The sequence below is a fragment of the Eumetopias jubatus genome, unplaced genomic scaffold, assembly GCF_037043125.1.
Source record: "Eumetopias jubatus isolate StellerSeaLion01/CBP00866 unplaced genomic scaffold, mEumJub1_p1.0 scaffold_15, whole genome shotgun sequence".
NCBI classification, from domain to species: Eukaryota; Metazoa; Chordata; class Mammalia; order Carnivora; family Otariidae; genus Eumetopias; species Eumetopias jubatus.
Window position 1 is genome coordinate 72,506,772 of NW_028274821.1, and position 20,095 is coordinate 72,526,866.

The following is a 20,095-nucleotide window of genomic DNA, read 5'->3' on the forward strand; positions in this document are numbered from 1 at the left end:
GTACCTGTATAAAGCTGCAGATGAGAGCCCTCAAAGTAGATCAAGACCAGGAAGAGAACCATCTGAGGCAGAGGGTTATTGTAGGCTTCCCAAATGTTTAAACAATACCTCGTATGCAGGAGGCCTCAAAAAGCAGAACCCTGTCTCAACACTTGAGAGAGGCATTTGGGGGAGTGAGGAGGGAAGGTGAGCCACCTGGCGAATGTAAGTGGCCTGAGTACATGAGCCTCCATCACTTGTCAAGGCCCTCGAGTGTTGTCAGTCTGTTTCTCTGTAGTCTGAAAGGCTTTCCCATGTATCCTTAGGGCTGACTTGGTCTATCAAAGCCTTTTTTGGGAAGATTTTTTGCAGACATATGCAGTATATCAGACAACAAGAAAATCCCAAAAGATAAAAATAAATCATTACACATATACATTCTATATACATATATATGTATCTGTATATATGCATATACATACATAAACATATATACATACATATAAACATACACACACACATACACACACACATGATGTCCCAGAGGCAAATGTCAATAGATCTAACTAGAAGAGATCAGCACTGTCTTCAAATATGTTAGACTTCTGGCTGCCTTCCTTCCTAGAGATCAGATTTCCTTATTGCATCTAGAAGAGTGGAAGTGATCAAGTAATGTGGACACAACATTTGATTTGCTTTTTCCTTTGTTTATGCTGCAGCTCTTAATATGACAAATGCCACAGAGAGAGGTATTTAAACCCTAACGTGTGCTGTGCTCTCAGTGATTTGCAGTTTTAATAAAATTTGCGGTGCTCCTGTTCCCGGCATCAATTCCACTTGCCTGATGCCACTAACAGGTTTGATTTGCTGTCATGAATACATTGTCTATCTAAAAACCAAACCAAAGAAAAAGGCAGAAGTCTTTGATATCCCTGGGGGTTATTATGGGGAAAATTAAATATGCATGATTAATAAGGTGCATGCTCTAAGAGTTCTATCCACTGATTTCCACTTAAGGAACTACTATGTTGCATTCCCATCTAAAAAGTCCCGTAGTGCTTTCAAGAAACAATGGTACAGTGGTCCTTTAGTTGAGGAGTTGTCACTAGAGTTCTCTAAGGGAAGAAAAAGTTATATAATGATTATAGTACTGAAGAGATGCCACATCAAGTGAAAAAACAGGTAGACCCTCTTTAATTGCAGGTTTGAAGAAAAAAAATGTGCCTCAAAGATTTGTCTTAAATTGTTTACTATAATGGGGACATTGCATTATTTGAAATGAAAAGTTACTGTGACCTGAAATACGCATACTCTAATCAGAGTAAGCTTTGATTTTCATTTTTTAGGTGTCAAAATGAGATGTACAAGTTCAAGCATACATAGGCAAAAAAGGAAACATTCTTTCTCTTTATTGCACTGATTTATGCAACAGAGACTCATTTCACACTGTGCAAGATAGAGAAGGCCATGCCTCCACTGGCCTTAATTTCAAAATGTAGTAACTTTGAATCATGAAAAGATATAATAGAAAGCTATTAGAACTCGATGGCAATATGGAATTCAAATACTATTACTTAAGTTGTTTCCTTCAGGAATCAAATAGATGACTTTCAAATTGTAATTAGTATGTTCATTTCCATGAATGATAAACTAGTCAAGGCATGATTTTTAGAGGGAACTTAACGTACTGGCTAATAACATGGGCTCCAGAGCCTGGAGTAAACTCCTAAGTTCAGATCCTCGCTCTACCACTTGTGGAATGTCAGGTAGTTTCCTTAGTCTCTTTGTGCCTCAGTTTCTCCACCTGTACAAGGAGGTTAATAATACTTTGTACCTCATATGTTGTAAAAAGGATAAACTAAGATAACATATTTAAAGCTCTTACAAGACTGTACAGAGCAGTCACTCAGATAATAGTTATCAGTGTTAGTTCTCAGACTAATATATCTTCTGCGCAACAGAAGCGATGATTTAAAAACACTTGTGGAGATAAGCACAGCTCTTTATTCTGTGTGTCATTTTTATCTTTGAGGTAGACGCAATCAAGTTCAAAGGCAAAAAAAAAAAAAACCCTACATTTTTCTTTAAAAGAGAGTTGATTTTTATTAGCTTTGGTTCCATCAGAAGAGTAAGCATAGGTTTTCGGTCTGAAGTCGTAATTCTGTCCCTTGTTCCACAGATCAGGAAACTTGAGACTAGAAAAATCAGTACTTTCTCCAAGTTAGCAAGGAGATCGGACATCTTGGTTCCCAGGCCAGGATATCTTCCATTACCCCATTCTTGAGTTTTCCCCTTCTCTGTGTTTATGTTTCATAGACCAGCATGCTGGAGTGCTCACATGCTTTAGCATCAGATAGATATGGGTGCTAATCCTGACTCTGCCACTTGCTAGTTATGTGAGGTCGCATGATTTACTCAACCCTTGCAAGTCTATTTCCTCATTTAGGAAATGGGAACGATATTACTTAGAGCATAGAGTTCTTAAAATGGACTAAGAGCATATATGCCTTGATAAATACTGAGGCTCCTTAAATATTGGCTGTTGGTGGTCTCGTTGCCTGTTGTTTACATTCTACCCAGAGAATATTGCTGGTTAGGTCTCTCAGATTTCATAAATAGAATGTCAACATTGCCAACTGCTTCTCTTGTTTCCAAAGAACATAAATCTATCCTCAATCAGCAATGTTTTATAACTGCATGCTTGGTACTTGTCAGAGATTGTAACTTTGGTTTGGCCCCACTGGGACAAGTGATAAGAGAAAGCTTATCTAAGAAGCTATATGAAGATATGCCTTTACTGGCAAACAGGAAAGGGGCTGTTTAGAGTAGACCTGTACAAAAACATAGTATCCGCAATAGGAAAATCAAAGCAACCTTAGTGCATATCCTGGGCTTACCGCATATTTTACTCATTACAGAAACAGCGGTTCGCCAAAAAATCTTGTCAAAAATATCGATCATTCCATCATTTACTGCTTTAAGGTAAATCTTGAGAAATTGCTTTAAAAATCTAGTGCGTGGGTGGGGGAAAAATGGTCTCTCCTGAGAAATTGGCCTTTTGTTTCCCTCCTTGTCGTGAGAATGGTGTACTTTATTTTTACTTTGTTTTTTGCCCTACCTGGCATGTATCTCAGAATCCAAGTCATAGCACCTGTTACACTAAACCAACCAGAAGTCTCCTTTGCCTGACACTAATGTGTTATTTCATTTAATTTATTGTCACATCATTAATTACAGTCACTTCAAAACCCCTATGGAAAGAAATGGAAATAACAAAATTGGTGGATTAATACAACTCTTCCTCCAAGGTAGTGGTTCTCAAACTTCAATGCACATCAAAAGCCTCTGCAAATCTTATTAAAAGTTATAGCTCTAGGACGCATTCCCCAGAGATTTAGATCTAATAGGTCTGTGTTAGGGCCTTTTAACAATTTCCCAAATGAACCTAACCCAAGTAGTCTATGAACCACACACCGAGAAACACTGACTTGAGGATTTCTACTTGGAATGTCTTTATTCCAGACAAAGCTTAAAAATTTAAGGAAAAAGTTAGCTTATCCATAATTCATAGGATAAAAGTTAGAATAAGCTTCAAATTTACTCACTTGTTGAGTGCCTACTGTATTTTATGGAATGAGATTATTCCTAAGGATACAGAGATAAAGACATGGCTCATTTCTGGAAAAGTTTTCAAATTCAGTGAGGAAGATGAGCATGCAAGCAAGTAATTACAAAAATTAAAGTTCGACTATTTGCAATGGTAGAAGTACAGGACAGGAGAGATGGTGGGAGTCAGGGAAAGCTTCAGAGAGGTGAGGTCCAATGGGGCTTTGACTGATGAATAGCAGCTCATGGTACAGATCATATCACAGTGATGGGGGTGGGGGGAAGCAGATTTATCATGAGAGCACAAGCTGCTGCTGAGTCAGGGAGTAAAAGACAGACTAGAGAGTACAAGACAATATCTACTGGGATGCCATAAAAACCAGAATGGCCTGCAATTCAACGCACAGGCTAACACTGAGACTGTAACACGTGGTATCTTTCTTAGACATGGTTTTCAAATGCCATCTCTTTAGCATGGGGACCTACAGTTTGGAGGCCTGTGGTCATATCTGGGCATCTGGAACTCCATTTCAAAGACCACAGAAATGTTCCCAAGCCAAGCCATTTTAGACAACCAGGATACTATGGTGTCACTTAAGCTTAAGGTTATAGCTCCTATTTCTTTTCCTGGCTAAAATTTCTGGTAAGCTAAAATAATAATAATAATAATAATAATAATAACAATAAAATAACTTAAAATAAAAAAATTCTTGTTCTTAATAAACTTTGCCTTCTTTGATTGCTGTCAGAGCTCAAGTATCTTCCTTTTCATGAGATTTGGTCCAAAATGTTATTTAAAAGTAAACAGATTTTGACAAATGTACCATGGTTTTATATAAGATGTTAATATTAGAGGAAGTTGGGTGAAGGGTACCTGGAAACCCTCTATACTATCTTTGCAACTCTTCTGTAACTCTAAAATGATCTTAAAATTAAAACCTTAAAAAGGATAAACCAAGAAAGGCTTCTGTCCTGGCAATTAAGCAGCTTAGCATCTCCTCCCCATGAAAACCAGAATATATGCTTTTTTCAAGAATGAAAAACATGAATCACAACTGAAGTTCAACTTCTTCATTGGCTTATGGTTAAACTTCTAATACATTTTCAGAACCATTTTAGTAAATATTCTTAATAGTTGCTCCATCTCCATCTAGGACTGAACTAAAAACAAGTTAGCTTTGTGTGGCTCTTATCTGATTTACTTGATAAACACTTCTTGCTCATGGTCATTATTCACCGTCCTTATTTACAAGCTAGGGAAATGTTATTATCTCAAAGGCCACAGAAATGTTTCCAGCCCAAGCCACTTGAGAGAATCATGATGTCACAGAGCCAGGCCAGCCTTACTTTGAAGATGCAAAGGAAGGCTGTTTGTGAGGGTGCTGTGTATGTTTTCTAAAGGAGCTTGCATTCTGATTCCTTCGGAGATGGAGCCACAGTGGATAAACCTCATGCATTGCTCTGCTTCAAAGGAAACAGAAATGTAAACAGTGGCAGCGCACTAGAGTCGGGTTTCTCTACTTTAGCTACCAAGAAGTCAGCAAAGAAAATCCAGGTATTTACTTAGGTTTATTATTATTATTGTCACATGTTCTTTTAATGATTGGAAAACAAAATAATCTATCCAGAAACAGAGTACCACAGAGCCTCAATATCATTACTTTTCAATAATCGCCTGAGCCAATTTTTTTTAAGTAAAAAATAAAACTAAAATGACCCTTTTGCTGCCTGTGGTGCTTGTCTTCTACTAGGCATCTCCAACGCAGTAATTCATAAAATACAATGCTAGATGAGACAAATGTAGCCTATTTAAGAATGGATTCAAATAATCTAGTGTTGATTAGCATCCATGTTTTTTTAATAATAAGGTCTGAACAATGGACTTCTCTTTCTATAGAATTATTCCTCTCTTCTCAGATAAGTGAGGAATGGATTTAAGTACAAGCTTTTAACACCTACAAAGGGGGTACTCAACACGATCCGTATCCGGAATGTAGCTCCCTAAGGCAGACTGAAATTTAAAAATAAAATATACCTTCTTTCTTCGAAGGCTGATGGAGAAATAGCTTTCATCAGTCAGGAGGATACCATGAGCTACAAATAGCTCTGAAAAAAAATAAATGAAAGAAAGAAAGAAAGAGCTAGAAGACCTGGCTTCAAAATTAGCCTCCACTACGTTCTAGCTGTGCGTTAGTTGCTTTATTAACTGCTTGGTGCAAATCATTTCATTGAAAAATGAAAAAGTCCTAGGATGTTTTCCTGACAGTACCAGATGTTCAGAGATTTCTTTGAGGTTTTGCCTATGAAGAAAATTATAAACAACGCCATCCTACAAGGAGCAAGAATGTGCAACGGCAGCCTCCATTGAGACTTTGGCCTAGGTGGCCAGATTCCTATTATCTTCTTGGCTCTCCTCACTCTTGCAGTCTGAAGAATGGGAGCCATTCCTCAGTTCTGCCTATTTCCTCCTCTGGTCTCTTTCTTCCTCTCCACAAGGTCTACGTGACCTATATGATCTTACTAAATGTGTTCATTTCTGCCAGGGAATCTTGATGGCTTTCCCTCCTCCCATATAATAACACATTTCCCCTCCAAATTTCTTCTCCAATCAACTAATACAGTGAAGTGAATAGCAAAAACTTAATTTATCTTTCTTAAAATCAAATCATATTCACACACACACACACACACACACACACACACACTCACCTTCAAAACTGAAGAGCAAGTATAAAAACAAGTGTTGGATATTCATGATTTTCAATGGAATATGATATAACTGTATTTTTTTTATAAATACAAATAAAAATATATGCAAATTTATAGTCACAGAAGTAGAATATTAGAAAGAGTCTTACTATTCTTTGAATTTGTGAGACTTTCTATGTATGTATTAGTTTTAGTTCTGGGGTAAATTAAGATAAAAAGGTAAGATAAAGTTCAAAAGTGAGCAATCAGCATGGTAACCTCGGGCTAGCAAGCTTGGAAAAATGAAAATATTTGATGGATTTTTTTTTTTTGTCCAGTGGATAGGAACAGAAACTAAGTCTTGTGGGTGGTAATTATAAGGAGACTGATTTGGTTTGATTTAGAATATATTCCTTTTTTAAACAGTATTTTAGAATATATTCTTTTTAACAGGTTGTTATGATAATACTCAGTTCCCCATAAATCAAAGTATTCAAGAAAATGACGGATATACCTCAGATGTTGATTATATCTCAGATTATTCCAATAAGAGAAGTCTCTGATTCTCTATTCTAAATGTCTTATTGAACGATTCCAAGAAAGTAGAAAAGGAAAATGAATCACTACCCAGCTCCTTTTTTAAGTATTTTCTTTTTTCTATAAGAGACTGTGCTAAACTTTAGGGGGAAACAAAAACATAACAAAAATAAAGTATGCTATGCTGTTCCCTGCCTCCTGCCCCAACGGAGATTACACATCAGTTTGGAAGCCAAGACTGACGCATTACACATAAGGCAGTTAAATGGGAAGAAAGACCATGAAGCCAAATATTTAAAAATTGATAGGTGGTAAAACAGTAAGTTCAGAGGTCAAGAGGGATCATAGGCTAAGCAAGCAGGATACATGAAAAAACTAGGACTATAGTCTGACCTCAAAATGACCAACAATCTCATACACTGAATGAGTGTATTCAAGCTTGAATAGGTTTTGCAGATTATTCTTGCATCATTTTCTCTAATTTAAAGTGATCTCAATTGTGCGTGCATGTGTGTAAATGTGGTACATACTTGAATAAATATATAAGCATGTGTAAATACATATGTATAGAGCTGTATGTCTCTACTTGTGCCTAGAAAGAAACGCTGAGAGTCTCTATATGAAAATATAATTTCTGGCGGAACTTCTAGGCCTCCTCCTAGGAAAACGGCAGATCTTAGATAATCTTTCACCTCTTGAGTTGGTTCTGTAGATCCACAGGGGAGGAAAGGGGTGCATTCTTTCAAAATTTCACACTACTCCCAATTCCAAACAAATCAAGCAAAATGAACAGCAGTGACAACAGTAAGTACAAAGTGATAGCAGAGGGAAGTCAGCATGGTCTTCATGATACACTCTGAAGTACAGTCCAGTAAAAGATCAAACGAAAATTAAGCAAAATTGAAAGGAGAGGAAGAATGTACCTTGGCTTGTTCCAGAACCCAAAAAAGAACAGTGTATGAGGGAAAAAAAAAAAAAAATGATGAGCGAATAAGAATCTCAAAATTTACTGAGGCCTTTTAACTTTAGTGGAAAAAATTTTTGGAAATAATAGCGGTCAGGGAATGAAGACACTTCGTATTCCCTTGGAGTCCCATGCTCCTCTCAGCTACTCACAGATAGTTACTTGGCTGGTGAAAACCAAAAATAGTAAGATTTGGAAATAAGTACAATTGTGTTGAGGAACTAGGAAAACATGCTCAGCCCAAAGGCGTTCAAATGCAATTTTTCAGAGCCAATCTGGCCCAAACATGGACCTTCATTTATTTTTCCTGATTATGTCTGTGTTGGAAACCAGGGATCTCTATGATTTCAAGGGTCCACATGACCAGTTTTCAGTATGAAAAAACTGGTATCGAATAACAGGCACTGCTGGGGGTGTTGTTCAAAAAAAAAAAAGTGATTTTCTTTTTATAGGTACATTTGACAGAAGACTTTTAACTCTCCTTTTAACCATAAATGTATTCAATTTAACAACTTTTAAGTCGTCTTTGACCTTGAAAAAATAAAACAGGAATGTGCCACTGACTTGGTTGGTGGAGGCAGGGAATGTTCAATCAGAATAAAATTTAAAAGGGGAAATTATAAGTTTGCTTATATCTAAGAGGATTGGGTATTAAGATCAATAATGAAGGTTTCTTACGACGAAGCACATTAGAACAGGGAATTGATGTCTGAAAACTGGAGTGTGGCGTTTCTGGCTCTGAATCTACAGCAAAGCTCTGAGTCTCAGATTCCTCATCTGGAAAATGGGCTGAATAATATCAATTTATGTTTAATCACAGGAATAGGATCAGGGTTAAAGGAGATAACATATATCGCGTGTGCAAATATCCATAACCTGTGAAGAGCTATGCAAATACATTCCTAGCATTCAAAGTTGTTAACAATAGCATTGCTATTTTACACTTATAAACAAATGCTGCAGTTGGCTTGTCACTAATTTGAAGAAAGGTCTAAATGGACACAAACAAACTTTCAGGGAAGAAAAACAGAGCTCTAGGTGGGATCTACATCTGATATAGTTATATTAAACATTTTGGAACCATTAATTTGGCAGTTGTTTCTTTCCTGGGATTTTTTTAAAAATTATAAACTCTCATTCTGCATACCCAATGTAGACATTTTTACATTTTTCTTTATGGCTTGCTTCAGTGGTAGTTTCCTACAAGATAATGGTTTGCTCCTCCCTGCTCTCTGAGCAGCCTCCGGGAGTGGATACGGAAGAGAGAATCTCTGTTGGTGGTAGGCTCTGTTCTGCAGAAACCCCCTAATCCTCTGTTTACCACAACATGAGTCTATTGCCATAGAAATGATAGTTGAGATCCCAGATTCAACCTCACTGACTTCACAGCAGGGCCTTGTAAAAGGAGAAGCCATGCTAACAAAGGGAAAGCACAATTTATCAGAATAGTAGGCAGTCTGTTGCCTTGAAAGGGTAATTGTCAGCATTAAAATAAAAATGCATGAATGAGCTATGTTGTTGGGTATGCTGTAGTTTATTTTCTGTGTAGTACCGCCTGACTAAGAGTAGTAATTTGAAATTTTATGTCATTTAATAGTTTGCTTGTAAAGGTCAGCAGTTTCCCTTGATTGCATTTGTTTCTTATTGAAATAAGAAACAAGCAGATTCTAATTAAGCTTGTTGCACAACTGATGTTTCTGTGGTCAAAGATTTTCCCTTTTCATGATGTGTTGTTTTTGTTTGTGTGTTTATTGTGTGCGTTTGTCTTGTTTCTATTAATAGAAGAAAGTGAACCTGAACAAGATACTAAAGGTATTTTTTTTCTTTTTGCCCTGCTTCTTTTAAATATATGGTTCTATTCGATTGTTTATTTTTGCTGACCTTATAAACAATTCTAAGTGCTGTTATTTTTTTTAGGGAATAACAAACGATGTACAGGGAATACTGTGAGCATTTGATCGAGTGTTATTAGATGGGCTGCTTTATTTTATAATGTATTTATTGACCATTTACTTTTATTAAGTAAACTCTGAAAATGCAAACAAATGACATAAATCAGCAGGGGAATATAAATCTCACACAGATTGGAATAGAAAGTTACCTTGTGACTGAAAGCCTTTTTTTGGGGGGGGGGAATGGGGAGGGGAGGGTGTTATAATTTTTGGAGGAATGTAAAAATGTTAAGATGCCAGCTTAGGTTTTTACTGTTATTACTCCAAGAGGACAAGTATTATGCAACTGCTCCAAACCAATCCAAATCAATCAAATTTAAATTAATTGTAATTGCCCAAAGATACATACATATATTTAGTGGAATATGTTTAGAGGAAAGTAGCTGGAAATCAAATTTGTTTGGGGGAAAACCCTACCTTGTAGAATAAGAGTTTTTCTTCCAAGAAAGCAGCTTCTATCCTGATTAAGATTCAAACTTTGTGCTGTTCTAACCTAACCTTTTATGTTTTTTGGATAAGATTCACAAGTTCTCATACAGGAGTTTGGCACTAGGAATAAAACTTAGGCTGGCAGTACTCGAAATAGCACCTCCTTATCTTAGGATACTTTTCTATTTCTAATCATCAGGCTGCTTACAACCAAATTTAGGTAAAATCATTTCACCTGCTCCTGTGTGATTCTTTTTGTTTTTATTTGCTTTCACTTCAACTCTATCAGTCATTGCTGGTTAGAATCAAGTAACCTAAAAAACAAAACAAACAAACAAACAAAAACCCTCCCTTAAGGGACACTAGAATAAAATAAAGGAAAAAATGAGAGGAAATAAAAGCCATGTGAGCTCACTGTGTCCTTTGAAATAATTACCCAGAAACAGAATTTGCAAGGGACTTAAGTACGCCTCTTGTCCAACTCCCTTAACAAGAAAGGAGAGGCCATTCCTCTCAAGCCAAACTGCTTCTTCATTTCGGGACGGCCCCCGGCTCTCCACTGCACCACCACTGCAATTTCAGACTGAATAAGAGCTCTATCTCCTTACTACAAATTCAAGTTACCCCTTAAAATAACAATCAATAGGAAGATTTATCATGTTTCTGAAAGTGCTTCGGATCATGGGAAGAGAGAGAAAGAGGCACGGACGGGTGAGAGTGAGAACGTGATACGGTTATGTTACAAAGGACTCGGGAAACACTGGCTGCTTGAGTCCAACTTTGAAAGTATGATTTTCAACCGGCACTTAGCACCGTAAATTTACCCAAGAGAAACTGAAGCCCGAAACCCATGAATAAATATCACGAGAGAAAACCCAAGGATAAATAGATTGCCCGTGTCTATTTCCCATGATGCAGATGAACAATGATTTGCTTGCCCACAGAAACTGGAGAATAATGGATAAGACTATAGAAAGAAGAGTTGCATCGTGTTTTTTTCCTTTAAAAATCCATACCAAAACAGTTGTAAACATTTTCCAAATTACTAAGTAATGTTGTAGCCCATCTATTAAGTAACTTGTTTATGTAACAAAAACACTTTTATGCTGTTTTGGATGCAAATAAAATGCAAGATAGGGATATTCAATGGACATTTTACTTGATATGAAATATACCACATTACTTTTTTTTTAATTTTATTATGTTATGTTAGTCACCATACAGTACATCATTAGTTTTTGATGTGGTGATCCACGATCCATTGTTTTTGTGTAACACCCAGTGCTCCATGCAGTGCGTGCCCTCCTTAATACCCATCGCCGGGCTAACCCATCCCCCCTCCCCCCTCCCCTCTAGAACCCTCAGTTTGTTTCTCACAGTCCATAGTCTCTCATGGTTCCTCTCCCCCTCCGATTCCCTCCCCCCTTTTTTCCCTTCCTTCTCCTAATGTCCTCCCTGCTATTCCTTATGTTCCACAGATAAGTGAAACCATATGATAATTGACTTTCTCTGCTTGACTTATTTCACTTAGCATAATCTCCAGTCCCATCCATGTTAATGTAAAAGTTGGGTATTCATCCTTTCTGATGGCTGAGTCATATTCCATTGTATATGGACCACATCTTCTTTATCTATTCATCTGTTGCAGGGCATCTTGGCTCTTTCCACAGTTTGGCTATTGCAGACATTGCTGCTATGAACATTGGGGTGCATATGGTCCTTCTTTTCACTACATCTGTGTCTTTGGGGTAAATACCCAGGAGCGCAATTGCTGGGTCATAGGGTAGCTCTATTTTTAAATTTTTGAGGAACCTCCACACTGTTTTCCAAAGTGGCTGTACCAACTTGCATTCCCACCAACAGTGTCAGAGGGTTCCCCTTTCTCCACAACCTCTCCAACATTTGTTGTTTCTTTCCCTGTCCATTTTTGCCATTCTAACTGGTGTAAGGTGGTATCTCAATGTGGTTTTGATTTGAATTTCCCTGATGGCTAATGATGATGAACATTTTTTCATGTGTTTGTTAGCCATTTATATGTCTTCTTCGGAGAAGTATCTTTTCATATCTTTTGCCCACTTTTTGACTTGATTATTTGTTTTCTGGGTGTTGAGTTTGAGAAGTTCTTTATAGATCTTGGATACCAGCCCTTTATCTCTAGTGTCATTTGCAAATATCTTCTCCCATTCTGTGGGTTGCCTCTTTGTTTTGTTGACTGTTTCCTTTACTGTGCAGAAGCTTTTTATCTTGATGAAGTCCCAAAAGTTCATTTTTGCTTTTGTTTCACTAGCTTTTGGAGATGTATCTTGAAAGAAGTTGCTGTGGGCGATGTCAAAGAGGTTACTGCCTATGTTCTCCTCCAGGATTTTGATGGATTCCTGTCTCACATTGAAGTCTTTCATCCACTTTGAGTTTATCTTTGTGAATGGTGTTAGAGAATGGTCGGGTTTCATTCTTCTGCATGGGGCTGTCCAATTTTCCCAGCACCATTTATTGAAGAGACTGTCTTTTTTCCATTGCATGTTTTTTCCTTCTTTGTCAAAGATTATTTGACCATGGGGTTGAAGATCCATATCTGGGTTCTCTATTCTGTTCCATTGGTCTATATGTCTGTTTTTGTGCCAGTACCATGCTATGCTGTCTTGGTGATCACTGCTTTGTAATATAGCTTGAAATCGGGCAACATGCCGTCCCCAGCTTTGTTTTTCTTTTTCAACATTTCCTTGGTGATTCGGGGTCTTTTCTGATTCCATACAAATTTTAGGATGGTTTGTTCCAGCACTTTGAAAAATGTCATTGGAATTTTGATCGGGATGGCTTTGAAGGTATAGATTGCTCTGGGTAGCATAGACATTTTAACAATGTTTATTCTTCCGATCCATGAGCATGGAATATTTTTCCATCTTTTTGTGTCTTCTTCAATTTCTTTCATGAGTGTTCTGTAGTTCCTAGAGTATAGTTCCTTTACCTCTTTGGTTAGGTTTATTCCGAGGTATCTTATGGTTTTTGGTGCTATTGTAAATGGAATCGTTTCTCTAATTTCTCTTTCTACAGTTGCATTGTTAGTGTATAAGAAAGCAACTGATTTCTGTGCATTGATTTTGTATCCTGCCACATTACTGAATTGCTGTATGAGTTCTAGTAATTTGGGGGTGGAGTCTTTTGGGTTTTCCACATAAAGTATCATGTCCTCTGCGAAAAGAGAGTTTGACTTCTTCTTTTCCAATTTGGATACCTTTTATTTCTTTTTGTTGTCTGATTGCTGTTGCTAGGACTTCTAGTACTATGTTGAATACCACATTACTTTTAAAACTGATGACCTAGAAAGCATTTTCAGTTTGGGGATACCAGCAAAATAATGGGAGTTTATTACTAAATTACATCTAAGTTTATTATTACAGGTGTATTTTTATCGATGGAGGTTAGTCTGGCATTTACTTTTAATTGCAACTGGCCTTACTGTTTTCAATGTTTGATAACTATGGTGGAATTTCTTTCATCCCTCCTTCACCTCTTCTGCTTGAAACTGGTAACAAATGCAGACGGGTATAAAAAAATATCAGTTTTATTGCTGATAAAGCTGGATTGAAAAATAAAATTTTTCTACTTTTTCACCCAAGAATTAGACTAACCTGTTTCTTCATCCTCCTCAGGCCCTCCCCACTCTTTAACCTTCCACCCCTAGTTGTAGGACGGAGAAGCCCTGGGCTGGGACACTTGATGCACATTAACCTCATACCCTTGTTGTCTGAGGGTAGCTGGGAGAATGATGGCCCCAAGAGGGCTGGCATACTCATAACATAGAGAAGTCCCTTTCTCCAATCTCACCAATCAGAAGAGTCGCTCATTCATTCATTGATTCATTCACTCATTCAACAAATATTTATTGAATGTCTGCTATGTACCATGCAGGGCTCTATCTACCTTTCAGTCAGCCTGTATTCATGAACAAAACAAGCTCTGCCCTGTGATGCTTACATTCCAGAGGAGAAGAGAGCCAACAAACAAACAAATCCATAGTTATGACATGGTGATAAATGCTATGAAGAACCACAAACAAGGGTAAGGGAATGTGCTGAGAAAGAGTTTGATAAGGAGACATCTGTGACCTTCTTTGGGGGCAAGGGGAAATTAGCAGGAAGGGTGGAAGCCATCTTCCAATACTGAAAAAAGGGGGCAAGTTCCTATTTTATCTTTTGGCAAGAATGTGGCTGTGCAGAAAACAGCTTCCCTTTTATTCCTGGCCTTTTCCCCTCTCCACTCACTGGACTTAACAATGTGTGTGGAGAAGCTGGAGCTAGTGTACTGAATTAAGAGCATGTAGATTGTGACCTGGTGAATGAGGGCACAAGCCACCCACATGGGCTTGCAAGGAGCTCCCTCAGCATCCCAGCTCCCACTTTGGGGAAGTGAAACCCATGGGTTCGTTGTGATTGAAGGCATAGTTTCAACACACCCACACAAAGGAAATAGAATCATAAGATTTATTATTTACAAATCCCAGAAGCCAGGGCCTGGGGAGCATGCTGTGAGCCCAGGGAAGGGAAGTCCTCTGACCCCAGCCACAGAGAAGGAGACAGAGAGTGGGATAGCAAGAACCTACACTTAGAGGTGATTGAGACGGAGAAGACTAACTTTTCTCAGGCTTTACTCTAAGTGGTTATTTTAAAAGGTGCCCAGGAAAAGCAAAGTGGGAACTTATGATGGACACCCTAAACTCAAGTCCTTATCTAAATGTCTAGACTCTGGGTGTGGTAGGGTTTATCATACTGTAAAATGCCAAGGCAGCAACTCAAAAAAACAACTTTGTTTTTTTCAAAAGGTGTTTTTCTCATCACACAATGAAACCCTGGCTCAGCCGAGGGTATATCTGCCCTTTTGGAGGAGACCAGAAGTGTATCAGCACAGTCACACCTTCAGGAAGCCACTGCAAATGCCAATAGTGCTCCTTCATGTACCATCCTGTGCCCCACTGGACCCCCCCAGAAGGTTCTGATATAGCACAGAGCAGTGTATTAAGTAAATTCGCTGCAAGGCCATGTTGACTCTATCTTACTTACCATCTCACATTATGCTTAGCTGTGTTGTGCAGTATAGATCATCAAAAGTTCTGCAGTGAGCCCAAATGACATTCTAAATAATATAATACTAGCCAAAAGGGGAAAAAAAGGCTGTAAATTAGAACAAAATAAATCCTCCCTTATTACTGCTTTTCCAGGAAGAATTTACAGTGCCCAAATGAAAACTCTTGCCTCTATAAATTAAAGCTGAAACAGTGTTTAAATTTCATTCTCCAATTTCTTAGTCTTCTTCTCTTTAGCCAGAAGGCTCTCTTTCAGGTTCAAGGGTACAGAGTTCTCTGCAGCAGCTGCTGGCTACACTTTTCCAGTACGTATGGGACTGAAATAATCCCACTCCCAAACTCTAAAAGATCCTGCTTTTTTCAGATTCTGAGAGGCAATGGGAACCATAAGATGAGTACAATTGTGTCACACTCAAAAAATGTAAGACACACAAGTATAGTCGCAACCCCAACAAGTTCTTTCACCAAATGATGAACATGGACTCGGCTATGCTGTGCAACCCAGGTCTCCATCATTGTTGCCAGAAAACATTAGAAAAGGAGAAAATACCTGAGAGCAGTCAGTCTCTGTTGGTTGTCAAGAGTGCACAACCTGTAAGCTTAGACTAAGTTGGGAGGAATCTCCCATTAGGTGGTCAGATGGGTCACCGTGTGTCACTCCGGTAGATATGGAAGAAATGTGCCCTGCCTCCTCACTGACTGGTCTTCTTGGGAAATTTAGAATTTCCGGTGAGGACAGCCTCGGTCACTTAGTCTTGATTGACACTTCCTTCAGACTCATTCATCATGTGACTTTTTATTTCCTATTTCACCTTGGAGCCCGGCTTTTCTGGAACTTCAGTCGAGGGACAGGCTTCACTTCCTCTTTTAAGGTGGCATTTTTATCCCTGACTAGCAGGACTGGCTCCGAAATTTGTGGGCCAGGTGCAAATGACAATGATTTTAATTCAAAAATCACGAGTAATTTCAAGGCAAGGACAGCAGAACGTTAAACCAAGCATGGGCCCCTCTTAGCACGGTGCCCTGTGAGACCACCCCAGGGCCTCTTACTCTTGGAGCCAACCCTGCTGACCACTATGGCTACCGCCACTCACTCTGCTAAGAAATTTCTCAGGCTGTATATATCACCTGCTAGGGAAAATTTTCCCACATTCTGTTTCAACTTGAAATCATCCCTCATAGAATTTTGATCTAAAACTGTTGTAGAGGGGTGCCTGGGTGGCTTAGTCAGTGAAGTGTCTGCCTTCGGCTCAGGTCATGAACTCAGGATCCTGGGATCAAGTCCCGCATCAGGCTCCCTGCTCCGCGGGGAGTCTGCTTCTCCCCTCTCCCTCTGCCCCTCAGGCTTGCTCTCTCTCAAATAAATAAATAAAATCTTTAATAAAAAAAAAAAACTGTTGTAGATATTTCTGAGGCTCTTAGGACCAATGCCTCTGCCAAATGTTCCTCCTCAGAGCCTTACTTTTCTTCAGTTTTGGGGTTTTCTAAAACTTGATGCTATTTAAATGGCAAAAGTGTGTGTCTCATCCCGTGTTTCTGAACTGTGGGGTAGGCTCCACAGCAATTTTTTAGAATGTTATTATAAAACTTTCAATCTCACAAAAAAAGTAGATACAGTACTACAGTGAACCCCCATGTACCCATGACCCACCAGCAACAATAATCACCAGTCTACCGATTTTGTTTCCTCGATTCCACTACTATGTTATTGCTGCTGGTTTCTTTTAAAGCAAATCCCAGACATTAGTTCAATCATCCAATATGCACATTAGTGAAAGGATTTTTTTAAAAAAACGTAATCACATTACCATGTTCATTACTCCACCCATCCCCAATTAGCACTAATTTCTTAGTACAATTTACTACCAGGACTGTGCAATTGTTATCCAATTATCTCAAAATATCTTTCTACATCTGATCTGTTGAATAAGAATCCAAACAAGATCCACACCTTGCATTTGGGTTATGCCTCTAAAGTCTTTTTAACTCTATAATAATTCCTTCTTTCTCCCCCCCCCAACCCAGTACAAGTTATTGAGAAAACTAAATAATTTGCCCTATTGAATTGTCTATATTCTGGATTTGAATGAATAGCATCCCCGTAATGTTGTTTAACATGTTCCTTAACCTCTTTTTTTGTAGGTTGGTAATTAGACCACAGAACTTTTTAAAAGCAGGCTCAGTTTTGTTTTGCCGGGCAGATTCAGCTACATTTTAAACATCTGATGCATTTTTTTAACCACCTGTTGCCTTAAAGATGGAGCCTTCCTTGCTTTTTCTTTCTTCTGGCTTTTGTGCCCAACACTGTATTTCTAACATGCTCTTCTGGATTCCATCTCTTAGAGTTCTCAATATCAAAAAATAGGAAATTTAATTAATCTGAACCTATAAATCTAAAATTAGAACTGCAAAAAGGATTCAGTTGTCAAATCATATCTTCCCCGAACTTTCTCTTAATTAATCAGTAGGGATTCAGTCTCAGAATGGAGTATTAATTACCTATTCTCCTGCTCACACTTGACCTAAAATACTTCTTTCTTTCTGGTCCAATGTGCTCATCTCATTCTCTAAAAAGGTGGAAAATTTTTTTCTGTCCTCCCACTATGATACACTTGAAGATATAAAGCATTAATTAATTACTTCATTAATTCAATTAAACACTATTACTTCGGTCAGGCACTCTGAACAAAACAGGCTAGGTTTTTGATTGCTGAAAACTCACAATCTACGGGGGTGGGGGAGAGGCAGACAATAAAATAACTTCAGATAGTGGTAAGGTCTGTAAAGACAATAAAACAGGATGATGAAAAATGAATGGCGGCAGGTTAGACCTTATGTTGGGTGGTCAAGGAAGCCCTTTCTGAGGAAATGCCACTTAACCAGAGACTGGATGATACAGGAACGTGCCACAGGAAGATCGGGGGGATGGGTGCTCTAGGCTGAGGGAAAGCATGGACAAGCTCCTAAGGAGGGAATAAGCTTGGAGTGTCCTTGAATGGTGAGAAACACAGGGTTACAGCATAAATGGCTTAGAAGCCAGGGCATGGCATTTGGTATTATACTGAATACAGAGGGAACATGGAAGGAATTTACACAGGAGAACAAGATTTGATTTGCATTTTTAAAAGACCACTCCAGGAGTGCCTGGGTGGCTCAGGTCATGATCTCAGGGTCCTGGGATCGAGCCCCACATCAGGCTCCCTGCTCAGCTGGGAGCCTGCTTCTCCCTCTCCCTCTCCCTCTGCTGCTGCCCCTGCTTGTGCTTTTTCTCTCTTTGTGTCAAATAAACAAATAAAATCTTTAAAATAAATAAATAAAACAAAAGACCACTCCAGCTTGAGCATTCCCTATAGGAGTCACTCACCACTTCTGTTTTCCTAACAGTTTTTGCCAGAATCCTGCGGGCTCCTGAATCCCACAATGTCACATTTGGCTCCTTTGTGACTCTGCGCTGTACAGCAACAGGCATCCCTGTCCCTACCATCACCTGGATTGAAAACGGAAATGCTGTGAGTGCCATCTGTATGGGGACTTGTCTGGGGAAGACTCATTGGAGAGGAATTTCAGGACAGACCACATATTTATGATGTTACCCTGATCTCTGTCATTGGTCCCACCTGCACCTCCATTTTTCAAAGCCTTCTAGGATTTTCATCTTAGAAGTCAATGCCCTAGAAATTGAACTCCATGGGTTTGCTTCTTTCCTTGTGTCGTAAGTGAAGAGTAGAAAATCAAATTTTTCCTTATGCTTTTGTGTAAAAGGGAAGAGGTAATAATTCCTTCCCACACAAGTAAAATAATTTTCACAAAACTCACCAGCTTAAGAATTAGTTCACTGGAGCTGGAGGCTACTTTGATGAAAAGTAATCCAGAATCAGAACCCATAACTGTCAGTTTAACATTCTTGAATTCATTTTTATACGGATAATAATAACATATATTAAGTGATCACTATGTGCCAGACTCTCTTCTAAGCACCTTACATACAAACATTCATTTATTCATTCTACAAATACCTACTGATTATCTCCTGGGTGTCAGGCACTATTCTAGGCATAATGGATACAAGAGCAAACAAAACAAGCAAAATAAGGCAGTCAGAGAAAGACAAATACCATATGATTTCACTCATATGTGGGATTTAAGAAACAAAACAGATGAACATAGGGGAAGGGAAGGAAAAATAAGATGAAAACTGAGAGGGAGGCAAACCATAAGAGACAGTGAACTCTAGGAAACACACTGAGGGTAGGGGAGATGGGTGGGGGGGTGGGGGTAACTGGGTGATGGGCATTAAGGAGAGCACTTGACGTAGTGAGCACTGGGTGTTATGTACAACTGATGAATCACTAAATTCTACCACTGAAACTAATAAAAAAATAAAGTAGTATTTTCAAAAAATAAAACAAGTGAAGCTCCCTGCCCTCAAAGAGCTTCCATTATGATGGGGAAAGACAAACAATAAAATAAAACAAATAGGAGAATATTCTAAGCAGACAGTGTCAAATACTGTGGGAAAATGAGACAGAATGTGCAATCTTAAGAGAAAGATTCCATTCTCAATACAGTGGTCAAGGAAGCCTCATTTAAGTGAAGACATTTGAGCTAAGATCTGAAGGAGCTGAGGAGGAGGCTATGTAAAAAACTAGGGGAAGAACCCTGGGGAAAGTCTCTAAGATAACGTTGCACAAGGTATGTCTGAGGAATAGCAAGTAGGTCAGTGTGACCAGAGGTGAGTGAGCAAAGAGGAAAGAAGTAAGGGGTGAGTTTAGGAATTATGGATCATATAAGCTTATATAGAGCATTGGAACAACTTTGGCTTTTATTTGAGTGAGATGGGATGCCATTTTAGGTCTCTTT

The 20,095-nt window shown here is 38.6% G+C and overlaps 1 protein-coding gene across 5 annotated transcripts in view; it reads left to right on the forward strand.

The window, feature by feature from the left end:
• Positions 1 to 20,095, forward strand: part of MUSK (muscle associated receptor tyrosine kinase) — a 94,714-nt gene that overhangs the window by 34,571 nt on the left and 40,048 nt on the right. For 3 of the 5 annotated variants that reach the window (XM_028108827.2, XM_088018796.1, XM_028108829.2), the window contains exon 6: positions 18,620 to 18,744. In XM_028108827.2, coding sequence (XP_027964628.2) covers positions 18,620 to 18,744 — 125 coding nt within the window. Of the gene's footprint in view, positions 1 to 9,556; positions 9,587 to 18,619; positions 18,745 to 20,095 lie in introns of all 5 variants that reach the window. The other 2 variants (XM_088018795.1, XM_028108828.2) reach the window with 1 other exon arrangement.